Raw genomic sequence first — 21,229 nt, forward strand, 5'->3', positions numbered from 1 at the left:
AGAGTCACAGAGATATGTTCAGAATCTGGGCGTTGAAACTGCTCTGCGTGGAGGTGTATAGCTCCTGCCACTGCAGCAGGCTCAGGACAGCAACCTCTGGCCTTCAGGTCAACCTCGCTCAGCAGCTGTGGTGAAACTGTGAAGAATTCTAGAATCCTAGGAGCATATTGGCAGTGAGACCTGGCCTCTGCCCCCTGTGCCCTCAGCTGGGGGCAGCAGCTTGACCTCAGTGGGCTGTGGGCAGGGATGTACTGATGTGGCTATGCTGTCTTTCACGCAGGGGTTTTGTCCAAAGGAAGAGTCCGCTGTCCCTGGCACGGAGCCTGCTTCAACATCAGCACTGGTGACATAGAGGACTTTCCTGGCTTGGACAGCTTGCCCAGGTTCCAGGTGAGAACCTTTGTTCCTGCAGCAGAGGAAATGAATGTTAGCATGGCTTCTGCAGAGGTGTGGAGCAAATATTTCCCACGCACGTGGTGGGGTGGCCAGTAGAGATCACCCAGCACTCCCTCCTCCCTGCAGCTCCTTTGTCATTCTGTCTGCACCAGTCAGGCACTCCTGGGAAGGTGAGGGTGGAGGTACATGGTCTGGGAGGCTTCTTGTGCAGGAGAAAACAGCCCTCAAGCTGGGGGAGAAGCCAGGTAAAGACGGGCAGTTTCTGCACTGAACATCAGAGCATGGTTGGTGTTGGACAAGACGCATCCTGGGGGCCTGGACAGCTCTCTCATGAGCCCTGCAGTGCAGGTGGGCTGGGGAGACCACTGCTGTGTTCAGAAGTTGGTGCACAGACGGAGCAGGCACCTTTCTCACACCAGAGACGCTTGCTGTCCTGCAAACCACTGCTGTTTGTCTCCCTCAGGTGAAGATCGAAAAGGAGAAGGTGTACATCCGAGCGAGCAAGCAGGTGAGAGGCTGAGCCACTGCTGACACCCCAAAAACAAGGCCCATGGCTGCCTCCACGGGGGAAGGCAGGGGAAGAAGTACCTGAGCAGAAGGATGTGTGAGCATTCAAAATGAGTAACCCAAAGGTCTACCTAGCCCAACCCTGTCTCGAGCAACATCCTGAAGTCTGTCCCTGGGACATGAGTGGAGCCAGGCAGAGCTGTAGCATCTCCCCCTCACCCTCCTGCACTCCCCTGACTGCTAGGAGCTGCTCCAGGGTGCCTGAGCTGGATGAGGTGTCTGTGAGTTCAGGATGTCGTGATAATGCTTGTCCTGAACTCATGCCGTGTTTCCTTCAGCTCATAGCAGCCTGTAGTTTGGTTGGGCCATGAAGCAGGCCTCTCTCTTCAGCTGTGTGGCCTCACCAGCTGGGTCTGAATGCAGCGTGGTGATGGCGGAGCTCATCTCTGCACAGATGTCAACTGGAGAGGGATGGGGTGGGTGGGCAGGGAGGGCTGTCTTCTCCAAGGCAGGATGCAAAGTAAAGCCTATTGAGGCCAGTGCCATCTTTCTTTCTACAAAGACTTTTATTCTGATTCACACTTGCATATATGCATGTGTGAATACAGAGGCTCAGTGCTCTGGCCCAGCTGGACCTTTTCACCACCTGAGGGGTTTGATCCCCACAGGTCACTGGAATGGAATCGCACTGCTCCAGCTGGTGCAGGTGGGATGTGGTGAGGAGGGCTGTGCTGGATTTTGGCCTCTGATGGCTTCTGCATCAAAAGCAGCAAGGCCAGCAGGTCAAGGGAGGTGATTGTCCCCCTCTGTTCTGCTCTCCTGAGACCTCACCTGGAACCCTGCGTTGAAGGATAATGACTGTTTTTCTTGCTGTTGGTGGCGTAGGCTCTTCAGACACAGAGGAGGACAAAGATGATGGCAAAGTGCATCTCCTTGAGCAACTATAACCTGAGCAGTACCAACGTGCTGATCATCGGTGCAGGTATTGATTTGCACTGGAAGGCTGGATTGTGCCTTCGGTGAAGAAGAGGGTGGGAGGGCACAGGCTGTGCCGTGCTGGACCTTGGGGCTAGGAGGGAATGGCTGCGCAGGGCACTTTGGTTGTTCTCACTTCGTTATAGCCCTCAGGTCACCAGATGCAAGCTGTGGGAATGCTCAGCACGCTGTGATCTGCTGCTCCTGTCATCTAAGTTATGTCTCACAGCTTGAGTAGAGAGGGAAAACCAGCCAGGCCTGCTCTTCCCTTGCTGCTGGGCAGCATTTTTCCCTTCCTTGTGCCCATGGTGTTTGTTGACTGAGATGTGGAGTGTGACCTTCCTGCTGGCCAGGGGCAGCTGGGCTCTTTAGGGAGCACAGCACGGCTGCAGGTAAATAGTCATCCAAATCCTGAGCCAATATGCTCAGCGGGTGATGTGAGTTGTTGCTGAAAGAGCTTTTTCAGGCTTGATCAGCTACGTTGACAGCTCTTTCTGAAGAACAAGGTCTGTTCTGGTGAACAGGAAGGGAGATTTCAAAGCTCCTTAGGTGGGAAGAGACTCCCCCTCCAGCCCTGCATAGTCAGTGTCAGTGCAGCATCCATCCTGGCTCAGTGTGCTCCAGGCAGCATGCACAGGACAACTGCCTTGCTGCCTGTTCTTCCACTGCCCCCTGTCTCCATCGATAGCAGTGTTTTGTAGATGGACCAAAACACGATACTGTTCAGATCCATCTTTTTCTTTGGCATTGAAAGAGTTCATTCAAAGGGTTCAGACCACCTAATGCCATGTCTCTTCCTTCTTTTTTAGGTGCAGCTGGATTAGTCTGTGCAGAGACCTTGCGCCAGGAGGGTTTCTCAGACAGGATCGTAATGTGCACAATGGACAGACACTTGCCCTATGATAGACCAAAGCTCAGTAAGGTTTGTATCATCTTGAGGATGCCACCTGAGTTTTACAAATTGCCTTATGTCCTTTCTCCACCATTATTCATTGCACCAACGTGTTTCTTTTTCCTTATTAGTCCTGTCTCTCTTTTTTCTTGAGCTGTCTTTTCTGTTAGTGACTGAAAGTCAGAACACAGAAGAGGAGTTGTGAGTTGTACAAACTCCAAACAAGAGTTCACCAGCATAGAAAACAGGTCATTCTCCATAGGTCTACAAGCAGCTGTCTTGGCCTGCTTGTACCTAAATGGATCTGCTTCCTATGTTTCTGGATCAAAATCTTTAAAGCAATGAAATGGGGCTTGTAAACAAATGGTATTGTCTACCTGGATTTTTATTAGTGCATGTTTCCTAAGATGCAGTGATGCACCTTGCTACAGTTACTAATATTATTGCTCATCAGATAGCCTCATCTCAGTGCAAAGATCACTTTTTCTGGCACACATTCCATTCTGAATGCCAATTTGTAGCAACAGGATGGTCTTCTAATCACATTTTTATCACTGACACAGGGCTTTGCTTGATAACAGACCAGCAACTCAGGCTGAACAGCAACAATTGGTCTTGAAGCTTAGAGTTAACATAAGAGCAGACAGTGTGTTCCCCTTTACATCATGGACACTTATCTAGGGGAGAGGTAATCAGAGCATCTGACTCAGCTTCCATCTCCAAGACAAAGCCATTTGTAACGCAAACATGCATAGAGCATTCAAGCTGTTGCTCTGCTTGGACAAGATTTGCTTGGGGCAAGGAGCAGCTGGCTGAGTTGCAGAGGTTGTGCTGGGCATCTCTGAGAAGTTCACAGTCTCTGTCCCGGCCAGGCAACTCTCAGAAATGCTTATCCCTGTCATGTGACCATTAAACTGCCTGCTTCAATCTCCTTTAAATAGTAAAAACACCTCATACAATGGAAATGTTATACATGATTTGTTAAACTCTCCGCTAAACATATCTGGCTGCAGTTGCTTTTGGAAGTTGCACAAAACTCATGAAAAAAAAAAAGGGCAGAATATTCTAGAGCACGGTGAAGAAAGGGGGATTTTTCTTAATCCTCTTGTGAGTGGTATTAGCACTGGAAAGAGTCACTAGAGGAGGAGCACATAAAGCTGTAAGCAGCAGGCTTCTTGCCTCCTGAAACTGCAGCATTGTCATTATCAGCCTGTCCCAAGCTCCTTCCAGACTGCTCCTCTCCATGCCCTTTGGACCATGACCTGCTCCCTGCTGTGCTGCTGTGTCCCCATTCCTGTCGCAGGAGCACTGGATGGCAGCAGAGGCTTCGGGGGCTCTGTACTGCTCCTGCTGCCCTCCCTGTGCACCATCTTGGGAAACAGCACTGAAGTGGTGGGGTCAGAAGCTCCTCTCTTGGTAAATGTTGGGTGTTTAAAGAATCTGCAGTAAAACTGGAGGTTTTGGTTGATGGCAAGCTGAATATGAGCCAGCGGTGTGTCCTGGCAGCCAGGAGGGCCAACTGTACCCTGGGGTGCATCGAGCACAGCATTGCGGTCGGTCAAGGGAGGTGATTGCCCTGCTCTGCTCTGCACCGTGCAACCTCACCTCGAGCACTGTGTGCAGTGCTGGGCACCACAGTACAAAAAGGATGTGAAAGTGTCTGAGTGTCCAGAGGAGGGCAACGAAGATGGTGAAAAGCCTAGAGGGGAAGATGTGTGAGGAGCGGCTGAGGGCACTGGGCCTGTTCAGCCTGGAGAAGAGGAGGATGAGGGGGGACCTCATCAAGGCCTACAGCTTCCTCACAAGGGGAGTGGAGAGGTATTCAATTTACAGGTATTAAGAGAAAAACAGTTTTTTTTTTTTTTTTTTTTTTTTTTTTTCAGTCAATGGATTCCCACCCGGAGCAGATAGCCCTGCGCCCCAAGGAATTTTTCCGCACATACGACATTGAAGTCCTGACTGAAATGCAGGTGAGGAGAATCGTGTTTGTACGGCGTGGTCTCACCATTGTGCCTGCAGATTTCTCCAGGTGCTGGCATACAAAATCTGTGTCTTTGTTTTCAGCTCACTGATTTCCATTGCAGAAATGCCAAGTCTCCCTCATTCCCCGGGCTGTTTTGTGCCTCCAAGGTCAGGCTGCCTGTGGTTTTCTAAGTCATAATTAATGCAATTTCTTCCTGTGCAAAATCCATAGTGACCATCATTTCTTACCTGCCATCTGCCCGTCATCCTCACATGGATTTGGGGTGACCAACTGGCCTGTGATCAGGATAATCTGCCTGCAAGCAGCACAGACAGTGATGGATTAAATACTTCTCCCTATTATTTTATTCATATTGGGAATTTTCAAGGATTTGTGAAATGGCAGCTAGGATGATTTAAGATCTGGGTCGGCTAAGCTGGGGACAGAAACCAAGGGGACTAAAGACCATGTCCAGGCAACATATGAATATCTCCAAGGTGGGAGACTCCACAGCCTCTCTGAGCAACCCATTCCAGTGCTTGGTCACCTGCACAGCACAGAATTACTTCCTGGCTCTCAGTTCCTGTTAAAATCTAAGATAAACAAGTACTAGGTGCTCAACTGGCGCCTACATATTTCAGGGGATTCAACACCAAGGAATGCTGCTGCTATGGATTTTGGTGGTGCCTTGAGGCTTGCTCTGAAGTCTTCCCTTCTGAGCCTGTGTGTGTTAGTGGGTGCTGATCATCCCCTGCAAGAAAGCAATTCAGAAGTAGAAAATAATAACAAATGGTTTGCATTCTCTGCAGTCATTAACAAAGCAAGGTGTGCTGTAAGAGGCTCCTGGTGGGCTGGTGCAATTGGGGTGCCTCTGGATTAGCACATGGCATCTCAGTGAATGTCTTGAGATTTCATCTCTTAACATTATTTAGAAATGATTTCAGGTTGCAGCTGTGGATATCAAGAACAAGATAGCTGTGTTCAAGGATGGATTTAAGATGGAATATAACAAACTGCTGATAGCGACTGGAAACACGTAAGCTACAAACATTTTAAAGATCACGAGAAACTATTTCATCTGAGAACTTGAGGAGCTTGTGCCTGGGGATAAGGGATCAAACACAGAAGTTGAGTTTAGAAACTGAATTTGTTTGCAAGAATGTTTGCAGAAAAGGCAACAAATACATATTTGATATGTCAGTATCTCCCTCTAGCTATGGTGGGTGTATCTGCTCAGCCAAAGTTGAAGAGCCTGTGTGTCACCAAATGTAGCCCAGAAAGCAGGGGACCACTAGCACCAAGGGCTGTGGTGTGTGGAAGAAGGCTGTGCAGGAGTTTCATGATCAGAGTCAAGGTCAATGCTGCACTGTTCCCAGAAGTCTCTCCTGTGGGCCAGCTCAAGAGCAAATTACATTTTCACAGAAAATGTCAAATATTGTAGACAAAACCAGGCTTTTCTATAGCAAAGTCTCTGAACCTTACTGCTCCATTCACATTTCACTATTTTGGTTTTTGCCCTGTTTTGGGGCAAATGCGGGTGTCTGAATCCCTCACACGCCTGGCCTTGAGCAGTTGTGCTGGTGTAAAAGGGGCTGTCAGGGTGGCACCAAAGCACAGGTCTGGCAACCCTGGGCTGCTCACCCTTTCCGTGTGCTCCTGCCGCAAAGGCACTGAGTGGACTAGGGCAAATTCAACCTCTGCAAAATTATCATCTGGGTTAGGGATGCTTCCAGCCTGGTGGTACAGGGAGTTTCAAGCCTGGTTGGCATGGGAGCTCTAGAGAAATCACTCCCTTTGCAAACTGCTGATGCCGCTGGTAATTGTCAATATTTGGTGCTGCTTCATATTTGGGGCTGATGCCTGGATTCCTTGTAGTCATCTGCAGGTGTCCGGCTCTGCCAGTGGGATGCTGTGATTCAGCTGCAGCCACATCAGCTGCTAGGCCTGGTGTTGGGTGATGTGGTACTCAGCCAAATGCACTTTCCACCTAATGAGGTTCAAGAGAGGATTAAACCTTTGGAAATAATTTCAAAATCCTTATGCATAAGCTCCAAGTACACTGGGTAAATGTTTTTAAGATCCCTGAATTATTTAGGATCATCATTCGCATTTCCAGACATGAGTCATATACATGTATATGCAGGGGACAGATATTTAAAAATGCATATGCCCCAGTAAATACACGAGGATGACAAGCTTAAATTGCTACAGAACCCGCATCTGCAGATGCTTCTAGAACCTTTAAAATCTGGCTCTGAATTTTCTACCGAAGGATAGAGTTAGTTTTCTGTGTCCTAGTAAGCTTCTGAAAATTTTACCACATGACAGCAGTTAAACTTAAAATTATAGCAGGAACCATCCCGCGTTGTGCTCCATTTCTCTACACAGAGCATAGGCCAGGCTTGTACCATTTGCCTGCCAAGCAGCTGCATGAGGACTGGGGCTGGGGGCTCATTCCATTGTCCACCAGCATTTTTTTATTTTTTATATTATGTGTCTATCCAGGGTGACTTTGCAGAGAAACATGACAAAATTGGTGTTTTGGCTGTAGTGTGACATCCTGCAGCGTATTGCCTTCTCCTGTCTGTGTCGTTCCCCCATCCCCCAAAAAAGAAAGCTCCCCCAGAAGCAGATAGCCAAGCCAAAGTGTCTGCAGAAGCCCAACCTAGACAGCCCTCAACTCGTTTTTTTTTTTTTTTTTTTCTTTTTCAGACCCAAAGCTCTCAGCTGTAAAGGCAAGGAAGTGGAAAATGTTTTCAACATCCGAACACCAGAAGATGCAAACCGGGTGGTGAAACTGGCCACCAGCAAGAATGTGGTTATAGTGGGTGCCTCCTTCCTTGGTGAGCTCTCATTTTGCAGATTTGCATTTTTCAACTTTCTATGTGTCCCTGCAGCTTGTCACAAACCCTCCCCTAATTTGTCATTACCCTGTTGGAGGTAATCCCCTGCAGACTGGACCTGGATGGTTCAACCTGCAGCTCCAAGTGCTAAAAACATCTCAAACCTGAAGAAATTATTTTTACTTGAGAGGCTGGGCAATTCAGCTTGCATGGACAAAGAGCATTGCTATCCCAGTCTGGAAAGCATATGATGAGTCCAGTACTGTCACTCAGGTGTTTTCAAATCCAGTGTGTAAGTGCAGATTTGGCTTCAGATAGGAGAGTCTTTAGTAGATGAAAGGTTGTGGGCTTATTTCTCTTCTACTTTTCATCAGGGCTGAGAATTTTTAAAATACACAGAAGCCTTATAATTTCTTTAATGTTTCATTTGTTTGTTTGTTTGATAAGTCTGTAACAAAATTTTGGCACGTCCTGCAAGCTTTAAGCGTAAACGATTGTTAGGGAGGGAATTTATTTCAAAATGTTCAGTACTTGTTTGTTTTGGTTTTTGTTTGTTTGTTTGTTTGTTTTAAATTTCGTGCTTTAAAGGTTCAGTCAGTCCTGTCTACAAAATGTGTGGTTTGAGGGACTGATTGTAAACTGCAGACCACCAAAAAGAACAGTTTCTAAAAAAAAAAAAAAAAAAAATCGTAGAAAATCGTAGAAAGAAAATGCTGAAGGTTTCCATGCAATTGCCAGCACCAAAATTAGTCTCTTCTGAACAGAACAAAAAAGCTGAAGTCACAGGGGCAGTTTTCAGCCAGTAGCTCATTACTTCTGGTAAGCCATAAGAGGCAGATTTCTCTCTTCCTCTGAGGTCCATTAACAAAAGCTTCCTGGGGTTCTTGGGACTTCATTATGGCTGGTTGCTTGTTTTGATCTTTAAAGTCCTCCTGTGACTTCTGCCTCTAAGAATAAATCACTGTAAATGATAAATCTCATGCAAAGCTGTGGGGCCCTTTGTGGCCACGGGGCCTGGCTGCAGCCCAGGAGTCCCCACAGAGCAGCCCCGCTGGGACGTGCTTCTGTTCCCCAGGGATGGAGGTGGCCGCCTACCTTGCAGAGAGGGCCCACTCGGTGTCCCTGGTCGAGCTGGAGGAAGTCCCCTTCAAGAAGTTCTTTGGGGAGAGGGTTGGCCGCGCTGTCATGAAGGTGACCTTGCTTTCCTGTCCTGGGGGTGGTTTTGGTGACAGAGTGGGTTCTGCTGGTTTCACTTATTGATGTGAACTTGTTCACTTATTCACTCCTTCTACGATGGAGTGACGGCGTCAGTTGACAAGGCAAGACTGACCAACGTCATCTACCTGGACTTCTGTAAGGCCTTTGACATGGTTCCATATGACAGCCCAGTGTCATCATGCCTCTCCAAATTGGAGAGACAGGGACTTGATGGGTGAACCATTTAGTGGACAAGGAGTTTGTTTGAAGGTCACACACAGAGAGTGTTTATCAATGGCTCCATGTCCAGGTGGAGGCCAGCGATGAGTGGTGTCCTTCAGGGATCTGTCCTGGGACCGGTGCTGTTTGATATCTTTATCAATGGCATAGACAGGGGGATGCTTGAGATTTGGGCCCACATGAACCTAGTGAGCTTCAACAAGCCCGAGTGCAAGGTGCTGCACCTGGGTCGGGGCAAACCCGGGCATGAGGACAGACTGGGAGAAGAACTCATTGAGAGCAGCCCTCTGGGGAAGGACTTAGGGGTTCTGGTGGACAAAAAGCTCGACATGAGCCAGCAGAGTGTGCCTGCAGCCCAGAAGGCCAAGTGCAACCTGGGCTGCATCACCAGAGGGGTGGGCAGCAGGGGAGGGAGGGGATTGTCCCCCTCTGCTCTGCCCTTGTGAGGCCCCACCTGGAGCACTGCGTCCAGGTCTGGTGCCCCCCAGAAAAAGAAGGACGTGGGGCTGTTAGAGGGGGTCCAGACGAAGGCCACAAAGATGATCAGAGGGCTGGAGCACCTCTCTTATGAGAGAGCTGGGGCTGTTCAGCCTACAGAAGAGAAGGGGTGACCTTATTACAGCTTTTCAAGTCTAAAAGGGGGCTTATAAAAAAGATGGAGAGCAACTTTTTGCTGAGACAGATAATGACGGGACAAGAGGGAATGGTTTTAAACTAAAAGAGGGGAGATTAAGATTAGAGGTTAGGCAGAAAATCTTCCCTCAGAGGGTGGCAAGGCACTGGAATAGGTTGCCCGGGGAGGCTGTGGATGCCCCATCCCTGGAGGCGTTCAGGGACTGATTGGAGGAGGCCCTGGGCAACCTGATCTAGTGGGTGGCATCCTGCCCATGGCAGGGGGGTTGGAACTGGGTGATTTTTAAGGTCCCTTCCATCCCAAGCCATTCTATGATTCCATGATTCCATTCGATAGCATTCATTAACTTGCTGATGCAGTTATTCTAAAAGCTGATTTATTGATTAAGATGTGAAGGTGCTCTACAGTAGTACCCCTGAGGAAGACTGGGCTGGACCTTTCCTTCTGGGGGCTGCTTGCTGTGAAAGGGCCTGACCCGGGTTTGCATGGGAGGACTCGAAGGCAGGGAGGGGAGCTCAGAGGGTGCCAAGGCACGAGGGTGGGGCAGCGTGGGGCTGTGATGTGCCTGCTGTCCCCACAGATGTTCGAGAACCACAGGGTGAAGTTCTACATGCAGACTGAGGTGTCGGAGCTGCGGGAGCAGGAGAACAAGGTACAGCATGGCAAAGGCTCCCCTGGGGCGAGAGGTGGCCACATCTCGCCCTGGGGCTGTCTCCTTCACTGCTGGGCTTTTGCCCTCTCTCTTTCCCTGCCCCCAAAATTCGTATTCTTGAGCTTAGCCCCCAGGAGCAAGTGTGCTCCAGCCACTTGGGGTGGTTTCATTGCTCTGAGATCCTGGAGGGACAGAGAGAGCATTGAGGGTGACCCTGCTGAAGCACTGCATGGTTTTAACCCTGTCCCTAGAAAGCACCTTCAGGACTCCCTTAGTGGTCTCTGAAACTCTTCTTTTTCCCAGTATAAGGAATTACAGCCAACTTGCATGTCAGAAATGAAGCAAGAAGCTAGTTTCGCTTGCTGCTGCTACAGGGTTTTTCTTTTTTTGTCTCTAAAATAACTGTAATTTCCCCTCTCTCCTGTAAAGTTGAAGGAGGTGGTGCTGAAGAGTGGGAAGGTCCTACGTGCAGACGTTTGTGTCGTTGGTATAGGTAAGGGGCTGCTGCTGCGTTGCTGAGTGCTGGTCCCATCAGGCCAGCAGTGCTTTGCTTCAACAGTGCTGGTGCTGGAGGAGACGGGGCAGTCATCTTCCTCCTGGCCAGGTGGCTGAAGGGTGCAGGTAGAGGTGTACCAGCTTCCACCCTATGCTTGTATCTGTAGCAAAGCTGAAAAAGTCTTTCCTAGGTCCTAACATCCAAAAAATGAAGTTGAAAACATTTGGGTGATATTAAGTTTCATTTTATTATTTTTTTTTTTCAGAAAAAACATTAAATTTAATTCTCTCAGTTTTTTATTTTCTTACAGTCCAAACTTTTTTTTTTCTTGTTGCACTTATTTATTTATTTTTATTATCTTATTTTATTGCTGCTGCCATAGACAGTATTTTTCTCCTTGACACTTGGGGATATAAAAAAACACCTAACTAATGGTAACTTTTCTAAACATTGCAAGCTGGAAGAATCACAAGATTCCGGTTTCATTCTCCTGCTGTTTTATGGACTGCTTCCCAACAGTCAACAATCCACAACAGATATATGAGGGCTAGAGGAAAAACAGCCCTTTGCTTTCCCCTGCAGGTGCAGTGCCAGCAACGGGATTTCTCAAGCAGAGCGGCATCAACATCGACTCCAAAGGCTTCATTGTGGTCAACAAGGTGAGCCTGGTGTTGCAGCCCCCAGAGCTGCAGCTATCTTGGTCGCACTGGCTCCTCCAAGCTGGACTTGCCTCGGTCTCTGAACCACCAGCATGGTGACAGTCTGTCCCTAAATGCTGAGGTGTGAGGACTGCCATGCACTTGGGCCAGCACACCCTCCTTGAAGCTATAGGTTTGCAAAGCCCCAGCTCTTTTGGCCCTGGATGCTGTGGGTGTCCACACACACACACCTCCTGCCCCTGGGGACCTTGGTGGGTCTCAGGCAGTTCCCTGTTGGCTGCTCCTGGAGGGTGCAAACCCCCCCAACATGCAATTCTGCTTCCCTCCTTCAGATGATGCAGACCAACATCCCCGGAGTGTTTGCAGCTGGTGACACTGTGATGTTCCCGCTGGCCTTGAGGAACAACAAGAAAGTGAATGTTCCTCACTGGCAGATGGCCCATATGCATGGTAGGTGCTTTTCAGTCCCTTTGCAGCAGCAAAAATTGCTTGAGGAGAAGAGCCATTTCCTGATACCCAGGAAATTTCCAACACTTTAAGAAGAGAATGAGAACTGAGGACATGGAAACTGTGTAGTTGCATTCAACATTTGGAAATATGTATTTTATCCTGTTCGTTACCTATTCATTTGTCAGCCTTCTTGACATACACACACTGACGATCACTCATGATGCTCATTACTCCTAGACCAAGGTGTCCCCAGGAGATCAGTCCCTACAGGAGCCTGATCTTTTCCTTGCCCAGGGGAGGGTCAGAAGCATTTCATCCTGCACTCATCAGCTCATAGGGTGAGAGGCTGCAGGCACATGTCCCCAGCTGGGCTGCCCAGGGCTGGATCCTATAGCTCCCAGAGCGAGTGGCCAGCTCAGCACCTTGAGCATGTTAGTGCTGATGGAGGTGAGGAGTCAGTAAGAGCTGCACCACTGGACAACTCCTCCAAGCCCAGCCATGGAGGATGCGTTGGGTTTCCTCTGTGAAGGTGCTTTATGCTGTATGGTTACTTTAGCTGAAGCAGAAGGAATTAGTCTTTCTGTGCTCCTGGACTAGAGATGCTGATGCTGCTGACCTGAGCTGTGCTGTGGCCTGAGGGCCTGATGCTTGCTCAGATTCAGGGCTCTATTGCTTATTCTGCTGTTTCTGCCTTCCAGGCCGTATAGCAGCACTGAACATGCTGGCCCATGGCACGGAGATCAGCACCATCCCCTACCTGTGGACTGCTATGTTTGGGAAGAGCATTCGATATGCAGGTGAGGGGGTACCCAGGGCTGCAATAGAGATTGTGCTGGCGGAGGTGCCCTGGGATACAGAAGTCACAGCCACCTTCATCCGTGTCCCCTCTGGGCCAGCCTCTGGCTCAGGTCTGCTTTCCTTCCTGGCACATGATAGAAGCAAATAAAAACTAGAGCAAAACATTTGATCTGGGAATTGCTTTCTCAGCAACTGTCCTGTGATCGCGTGGGTTCATCCCTTTCCTTCTCCCTGACATTGAGGTCTAGGCTGGTACAGGTGTTGTCCCCAGGACATTTCACACAAGACTGCACTGGGAGGTGCAGGAAGATGTAGGGAGGGAGGTGTCACCTCAGGGTGCCACACAGGGGAGGAGGGACAGCAGCAGGGTGAAGCTGAAACTCCCCACCAGCAGCAGGATGAGGCTGGGAGGCTGGAGGGGAGCACAGCCAGGGCCATCCACCTGCCTGTGGAACTGCAGGGCAGGGACTCACCTGCTCCAACCCATGATTTCTTTGTCTTTCAGGCCACGGGGAAGGATTTGATGATGTTGTGATTCAAGGGGACTTAGATGAACTGAAGTTCGTTGCATTTTATACCAAGTAAGTGTTTCTCTTCTCCGTGTACCTAAATGGACATTTGTCTCAGCTTGTTCTGCTAGGCTGGAAAATATTTTTGCTGGAGATTTTTTCAGTCAGTTTTGTTTCTACCTGGACACTGATGTTGCAGGACATGAATAAAACTGCACATACATTGCATTAGTTGCATTACATTACATTAGATGCATTAGTGCCAGGCACTAGAGAAATGTTGTGCTGAATGTAAAGCAAGTTAAGCAGTTCCTTGGACCTAGTATCTCTGCCAGATTTGTTCACCTGTCATCTGAGAGCAAATAATGGCTTCTGTTAATTTGTTGCTCACTATTTCATTCAAAGATTTCCTTCCCATATCGACAATGTGTTAGTATTTGTGACCAAGGCTGGACCAGTCAGGCATCGCTATTTCTGTTTCTGGTTTGACAAGTTAAGCTTTGAAAACTCCCATCTATTAACAAGCTGTGAAAGTCAGCAAGAGTTCAGGAGCTTTTGCTACACCTGGACTGAAAAGCAGCTATCCCCAAGGCTGGGAGACTGGGAATACTTTTCCTGAGATCTGTTGACAGCTGGGATGTCAATAGCCATTGCCTTGGCTGTTTAGACAGCTGGCTGTTTCGACTGGAAAGACTATGTGTTGTAAACTTATTCCCAGAATATTTGCTGCAGTTTGTTCCTTTGTTGCCTTTATCCAATTTCTTTCCAGCATACAATCTATGAACTATCACCCTATTCCTCCCTCCCATATCAGAGCACAACAGATTTAGCTATTTATCCCCACCCTAATTAGAAAGGAAATGTCAGGCCACTTTAATAAAACATCTGTAGAGCCCTTTCAAGAGGAAGGCCCTGAGCAAGGTGACTAATCCCCTGCGTGGTGCAGGGCCTCACACTGGGTCCGGCACTGACATGGGGCGGGTGCTGAGAGCTGCCTTCTTCTGCCACCCAGGAGGGGCCCCAGGAGATGGCTTTGGTGTGGTAGGACGGCATCCTGTGCAGAGAGCCAGAGGTACTGCAGCTGGTGGGGCTCGGGCTGGTTCCTCTCTCACTGCCCAGCTGTGAGAGGCGACTGGGAGCATTTCCTGCTTTTCTTCTTGTTTGGTGATAGTCCTGCTACTGGTACTAACGCTTTTGGATTGAGGACACTGTCCCAAACAGGCCACCTCCTCCTGCTTTCCACATCCACCTGTTGGTTTGGACTTCTGGTGTGCACTGGTTCAGTTCCTGCATGAAACACTGGTGATGCCCATTCCCAGAGCCTGCTCTCAGCATCGACTTTCATAACAAAACTCTTTTATTTTCCAGAGTTTGAAGAATAACACTGTTTGTTTACCCCCATTCAGAGCTGAGGGTGAGCTGCTGAGAGGTCAGCGTGAGGCCCTGTGCGGGGATGTGCATGGGATGGGGTGCCTTGCAGTTGTCCTCGTGGGACACTGTGCTCACCACAGCACTTCTTCCAGCACAGACCGATGTCACCCTGGTCCCTAAGACCTTGGAGATCATGGGAGATCCACTGGGTAGCTGTGGTTGTCTTCCTCATGGTGCACTGTTTCCCATGAATTGAACCCTGCAGAGGAAGGGAAGGCCATATGGACACGGTGCACATCCACAGCGATTCACCTTCCCTCAGTCTTTAGGCCAAGACTTCTGATTATTCACAGTCCCAGTTTCAGAAAGGGCACCCTTGTTGCCTCAAAAGACCACTTGAAAAAAAAGAGACTCCTCCTGGCCTTCCCTGTCTGTCAGACAAAATGTTTACAAGCCACTGCTGATGTGGGATTCTCCAGTTAACCGTTGCCCTAAAAATTATTTCACAAAAGGACCATCTGTCACTTGTATTGCTGACAGAAACATTTGGGCTGCATTCACCTCCCAGCTGGCAGAATTAGGTCTTTTTGCTCTCCATTGCTTACCTTGGTTATTCCTTCTCTCAGAATAGCACATCTTTCCCTCTCCATCCACTTTGTTTCTCCTTTGGGAGCAGAAATCTTCATCTTTCATTCTCCTTCCCCCAGCAGCGCAGCCGGGAGCTGCACTCGGGAAGAACAAAGCTTTGAAATCTCCACGTCTGATCCATGTACCGTGGTTGCCTGTGTCGGTACAAGACAGCGTCTCGCTGGGGTGAGAGAACCTCCTGGATCAATTGTCAGTGCAGGGTTCAAGAGCATCTGAGGTCGTAGTGTTTCAGCTGCTGTCCCCAGTGGCAGGATGCTCTTTCTGTGTCTGTGTTGGACATTAGTGATCTTCACATGAGGTTGCACAGCGGACAGAGTGTAGTTTAAAACAGCATCCAGCCTAGAATTTGCTGGCTTCTTGCACACACCAGCTATTTTGTGCAGGCATTAATGGACAAACCGAGGCCTCTCACTTGGTGAAGTGCTGTCACTGTTCCCTCTGCAGCATGCCTCTTGCATCCTGGCACAGAACAACCAGCATTCAGAGGAAAGAAGGAGGAAAGAAAGCACACCCGCTGTCACCAACAGAGGCCAGAGGCACATGGAGGAAACCACTGAAGTGTCATGAACATGTGTTGTGGTGTGGCGGTGGTATGGAGCCTCCCAGGAGCCCTGAAATCTCAGCTGCCTTTTGTGTGCTGAGCACTGAAGACATCAAGCAGTGGTGCAGGATCTGTGTGATGGGTGCACCTGGGGGATGGTGCGGAAGGTTCTCACTTGTAGATTGTATTTCTGAATTTCGGGGCAACAGGAAAAGAGGAAATCTGCAGTGCAGTTCTGTCAAATACTGCTGCAAGTATCTTCAAGCTGTATTCCATGAACAAAATTGTCAGTCTCTGCACAGATGAGAGTTACCTCCTTAGGGAAGGTTGTCCAGTCCTGGGGAGAGTGGAGGACCTCATTCATGTTGCACAAGACGTAAGGCCAACCAGATGAGGAGATCCAGGCTCAGAAGTTGGAGAGCTCTTCTACATCACAGCAACAGGCCTCAAATGTAACAGCCCAGCAGGCAATTCAGCTGAGCACACGCATGCTTTGTGATCTTCTCGGGTGGTTTTTTATCCTTACTGCCTGCCGTGGGTGCTTGTTTTCCAGTGTGAATGTATGTCTCATTCATTGCTGCTTATTTTTACCTTGTCTGCTGGATGGAAGAGCCACATGCCATCAGAAATGCCACTGCTGTACATGCACATCCCAATTTCCAGTGGCACCCAAGCCTTTCTAGAGCTCTGGTCAACGCGGCGGCTCTCACATACTGTTTTGTGCTGGCTCCACAGGACTCTGCATTTGGGCAGGAACCACAGATCCAGCCTCTCACCTGAGGTCTGTCCGTCTCTGGGTCTGGCCAGTTTGGAAGAGCTCAGTGTCTCTGGAGAAGATTCAAGGCTTATGATCTGCTCTACATTTCTGTGCTTGCCTGTGATGCTGCTGCCCCACGGCTCTGTGGGACAGCTAAGAGAGAGGACTTCAACTCTCCTGGCTCCATGAAGATGAAGTTTTCTCTGAAGCATGGTTTCTGCTCTCCTCCTCTCAATCCAGGCACGTGTTTCTCCCCCACGCTGGTCTTTTCTCTGTTGGTCATGGAGCTCCTTGGCAGCAGATTGAATAGCAGATCTTGATTTGTTGGGTGCTTCCACTCCTCAGCTTATTCAACAACATCACCAGTATTTAATATCTTATGCACCTTCTCTAGTCATTGAATTGTTTGTTTGGTTACCTATTTATGAGTCATCTCCTGAGCCAGACTTATGCTCAGATTTATACTCAGGCTGAATTTTGCAGATGTCAAAGCAGAGGTGCCCCTCTCATTTATCCCGTACCTTCTCATCTTTATCCAAATCTTCTCCAGCATTTTTACATCTTCCTTCCTTCTGCTTCATTTGTTCCACATTTAGCCTTTGATCCTGTGTTGTGCCACCAGCAATGGGATCCTGACCATCAGGTCAGCCAGACTGGGATGTGCTGCTGGATGTGGAGTTGGCCACCCAGCTGTCCTGGTGCTTCATTAGGTGTCTGGTGAGGAGCCCTGCTCTGCTCAGAACCTGAGCCTAGATGTGGTTGTTGCTGCCTGTGGAGCAAGCTCAGAGGTGGGTGCTCTTGTTCCAAGGAGTAGCTCAGGAAGTGATGTGGAGCAGCACAGCCAAGTGTGCCACTGGGAAGTCCCTGATAACATCCCCTCTGCCCCCTCAGCACAGGGCAGCAAAGCTGTGTGGTTGACAGTGACCACTGGGCATTCTTGCAGCTTTTTATCCACCACATCCACCTTTTCTGGTGTTTCTCCCAGGTGCCAGGGTGTCCAGAGCTGTCTCCATCCCACCTCCCTAGCCCTGGAGCAGAGGGTGTTTTTCTTTGCTTCCCGCTTCTCTCCAGCATATTGCTTTGTGGGTGACGGAGATGTGGCCACCCTGGGCTGTTCTAACCGCTCTGCTCTGCCTGGCCCTAGGAGTGACGAGGTGGTGGCTGTGGCCAGCATGAACTACGATCCCATCGTCTCCAAGGTGGCTGAAGTCCTGGCTGCCGGCAGGACCATCCGAAAGCGTGATGTGGAGTAAGTAGGTGCACAGCAGGATCCGGTGGTGCTGGGGCTGAGCTTACCCTCATGGTGCAAGGCAAGGCTGAGCATCCCCAGCCAGGACACCACCGGCACCAGGCAGCTCTTCCCCATCCTGTACACTGCTCACATCTCCCTGCTCACCCCACTCATTCCTTCACCCCGTGTGCTGCCATCCCGGCCTCCTCGTAGAAGGGGATTTGTCTTGAACACCAGGATCAGGATCCGTATCCTTGCAGAGACTTGATGGGATTGTTTCCCCCTGGACCAGGGATGAAAGGCTGGCCTGAGGGGCTGGCGTGCCTGGCACTTGTTGCCACCAGGACAGCACTGCCTGATGCCAGGGGCACCTCTGGGCACTTGGGGGCACCTGCAGAGGAAAGGCTGGGGGTACCACCCGTGTGCGAGTATTGCAGCCCTCAGCCTGGAAAGCTCACAGCTCAGGGAAGCTTGCCTCGAGCTTGCTCCCAGCTTACACTGGGAGCATATCAAGGGTCTGCCCAGCTTCCAAGATGCATGTTCTGGGGGGGGAGTTGTGCTTGGTGTCTGGGAATCAGGCAGTGGTTGCTGACCACCAAGTTTGGAACTGGGAGGGACTGGGAAGGAGGCCATTTCTTGTGGGTGGCAGGTGGGGAGAGCTGCTGGCCCCTGTGCTGGGGCAAACCGTGGCGACTCGGTGAGCGCAGAGCAAGCAGAACCACCTAACCCGAAATGTTTTTTTTTCTCTCTCTGTCTCCTACTGCATTCGCACCTTTTAGGCTGTTTGTCCGTCACGGCAAGTACGTTCAGTTTTGGGTCTCAAGTTCACATGGTGGTGTAGGGCTCACAGAAGGGTCGCTCCGCCCCCTGCTTGAGCCACATCTCCAATTCCTGCATGGAGATTCTGACTATAACCATGTGCTTGTTTTGCAACCCAGACTCTCTGCGGGCAATGATAATGTGTTGGGTGGTGGAGCTGGCAGGAGCCACGCTGGGAGAACCCCGTGCCAGGCTGCTCTATGCCCTTTGCAGAGCCCTGGTGCCCAAACCTGCCAGGATGGATTCTCCCAGCCCATGAGGATGTCTGTCATTCAGTGGTTTTCCATGAATTTTCATCTGGATGCCACAAGGGCTTGTTAAAAAAAATAAGTTTTAAAACAGTAACTGTTTGAATTCAGTTTTGCATGGGATGGAGCGAGGGCAGAGGGAAGGGTGCTGCCTGGCCTGGGTGCAGCGTAGTGCTGCGGCAGAACAGCACCTGACCTGTGTGGCCAGCAGCTTGGGAAGCATGCTGAACAGCTTCACTGATGCATGCCGGGCAAAAATCTCACAGTGCTGCTTGTTTCTGTCTCTGCTAGAACTGGCGATATGTCCTGGCTAACAGGGAAAGGCTCCTAACGCCAGACGTGGCTGCGTCCTCCTGATGGCTGCGCTCACCACAAGAAGAAAGCTGCAGCTCCGTGGAGCACCTCAAACACTGCACCTGAATCATTTTCCTTTGGGACTCGGAGGAACCTGGCCTCTTTCACCCAGCAGTCACCTTCCCAGGTAGCTCCTCTGTGTGCAAACCGCCGGCTCCTTTGCCCCACCAGCCAGCGGGCCTGGGGGGTCCGCAGCTGAAATTCACGCTGGGAAGTCAGGAAACAGATCCTGGGGATAGCAGGCGAGGCACCAGCAGCCAGCGTGGGCACCACACGGCTGGCAAGGAGCTGCTGCGAACTGCAGACACTGGTGTCAGGGGAGCCAGTGGGAGCTGTGTCTACGCTCGTCAAGGAGCACAATGAGAGCCCCGAGCGCGTCTGTTGTCCCTGTTAATAGCATGAGTGCCTTTCATTGCTCTCCGTGACCCATACATGCTCTCCAGCACCTTTCCCCTCCCCAAATCCTCTTTCCTCCTAGCTCAGCGCATCCCTGCGGAGGCCAGTACCTGCACCCTCTCTGCACACTGCATGGCTGCAGCACTCACCCGTGGCTCACCCCTGCCTGCAGCCAGTCCCTAGCCCTCAGGAGCACCCTGGGTGGCTGGGGAGATTTAGCATGCGGATGGCCTCAGGTTTCCCTCGCGTTCTGAAAGCCCCTGTTTGTGTTCTGGTTGTCCTCTGCTCTTTGTCAGGTGGTGACGAAGCCACCTGTGTCATCTCAGCTCTCCGTGTCAGTGCTCTGCAGCTGTGTTTTACCCCTCTTGCTGGCAGAAGGGCCTCGTCTCTAGCTCAGGAGTGGGCCTGGCCAGTCCAGAGCCCCATGTCTGTCAGCCGAGCAGAGCTGGGGGGGAGATTCCCCACGGAGAGCTTCCAGTGCTCTGTCCTGGGGGAGTTTTGTGGTAGGCCCAGCACATTTCCTTCTCATACACCCAAGAACCTTCTGAATCTTCCCATTATGACACAGCACTGGACAATAGGCTTATTTTTAGTTCATTTATACCCTAAGCCTTGGTTAAAAAAAATCACAGCTTCTTGTGAGGTTGCTTCCCAGCTGTTAACCATGGCCTCAGCCTTCATCCTGTGATCTCTGCCCTGGCCTTTGCTTGCATTACAAGCTGGTTGCTGGGGTGAGCATTGCTGCTCAATGTCTTGGCGTTCACGCCTCTCTTTGCTCCTTTGTACAGCTTCCCGAGGAGGCTGTGGCAACACCTTTGGGGTACGGTGCACATCCCTGGGGGCCCTTCTGCTTTTCTGAAGTGGTTCTGATGTGCAGTGTTACAGGCTGTGGCTAGCACCCTCCCCAAGACAGTGGAGTGTGTGTCCTCACCAGTAGCATCTCCAGATGTCCTGTCCAGGTATGGCCAAATAGACCAAAAGGACCTTGTGGGTATTTCTTCTCATCCATCATCCTCCCTTAGTTCACCATCCTTATCTAGCAACAGACCAACACTTAACAGCATGATGTATTTTTTCCATACCTGGTCTGATTGCCTGTGAAGTCCATTTAGTGTAGGATTTTTTTCATTTTTTTCATTTTTTATTTTTTCCCAACGGTACTGTAAGAACATGCAAGGAGCTGTCCTGAGTGGGATTGTGGAGCCATGCCGGGGTGTTACCACAGAGTGGTTTGAGTTGGAAGGGACTTTAAAGATTATCTAGTCAGCACTAGCCCATCACAGGTGCCCAGGACCAAGGACCAAGCCCTTGATCAGCATGACCAAGTCATGCACCGGCCTAATCACATTTTGCTCACCCCTTTCTTCTTCGCAGCCTGTGACAATGAGCTCCACAGCTTCATTTTGGCTTTAGCAAACAGAAGAATTCCCTTTTTATTTGGTTTCTCATATTCCTTGCCAGTGCCTGTTCCTTAACGACCACTTTTGCAATAGTCTCAATATTTGCAGTAGCTTGGACAAGCACTGTCGGTGTCAGCAGAGGCTCTAAGGCACCTCCTGGGATGTGTTGGAGGCTGAAGATCATGAGAGGAGCTGCTGCCTGTTGTGTAGGCCTAACCACGAAGGCCCCAGCACACCATCCCTTTCCTCTGCC

General features: G+C 50.0%; 1 protein-coding gene across 4 annotated transcripts in view; it reads left to right on the forward strand.

Moving 5' to 3' along the window:
• The window catches only part of AIFM3 (AIF family member 3), a 40,288-nt gene extending 19,220 nt beyond the window's left edge, over window positions 1-21,068 (forward strand). The window contains exons 5-22 of one of the 4 annotated variants that reach the window (XM_072024147.1): window positions 281-390; window positions 860-904; window positions 1,789-1,885; window positions 2,688-2,800; window positions 4,654-4,740; window positions 5,678-5,769; window positions 7,446-7,576; window positions 8,652-8,767; window positions 10,228-10,299; window positions 10,729-10,792; window positions 11,378-11,454; window positions 11,787-11,904; window positions 12,603-12,701; window positions 13,208-13,283; window positions 14,224-14,283; window positions 17,673-17,777; window positions 18,539-18,559; window positions 19,118-21,068. In XM_072024147.1, coding sequence (XP_071880248.1) covers window positions 281-390; window positions 860-904; window positions 1,789-1,885; window positions 2,688-2,800; window positions 4,654-4,740; window positions 5,678-5,769; window positions 7,446-7,576; window positions 8,652-8,767; window positions 10,228-10,299; window positions 10,729-10,792; window positions 11,378-11,454; window positions 11,787-11,904; window positions 12,603-12,701; window positions 13,208-13,283; window positions 14,224-14,283; window positions 17,673-17,777; window positions 18,539-18,559; window positions 19,118-19,157 — 1,523 coding nt within the window. In that variant the 3' untranslated portion in view covers window positions 19,158-21,068. The remainder of the gene's footprint in view (window positions 1-280; window positions 391-859; window positions 905-1,788; window positions 1,886-2,687; window positions 2,801-4,653; window positions 4,741-5,677; window positions 5,770-7,445; window positions 7,577-8,651; window positions 8,768-10,227; window positions 10,300-10,728; window positions 10,793-11,377; window positions 11,455-11,786; window positions 11,905-12,602; window positions 12,702-13,207; window positions 13,284-14,223; window positions 14,284-17,672; window positions 17,778-18,538; window positions 18,560-19,117) is intronic. The other 3 variants (XM_072024149.1, XM_072024148.1, XM_027469618.3) reach the window with 3 other exon arrangements.
• The last annotated feature ends 161 nt before the right edge of the window (window positions 21,069-21,229 follow it).

Source organism: Anas platyrhynchos, chromosome 16 (assembly GCF_047663525.1).
Source record: "Anas platyrhynchos isolate ZD024472 breed Pekin duck chromosome 16, IASCAAS_PekinDuck_T2T, whole genome shotgun sequence".
Taxonomy (NCBI): Eukaryota; Metazoa; Chordata; class Aves; order Anseriformes; family Anatidae; genus Anas; species Anas platyrhynchos.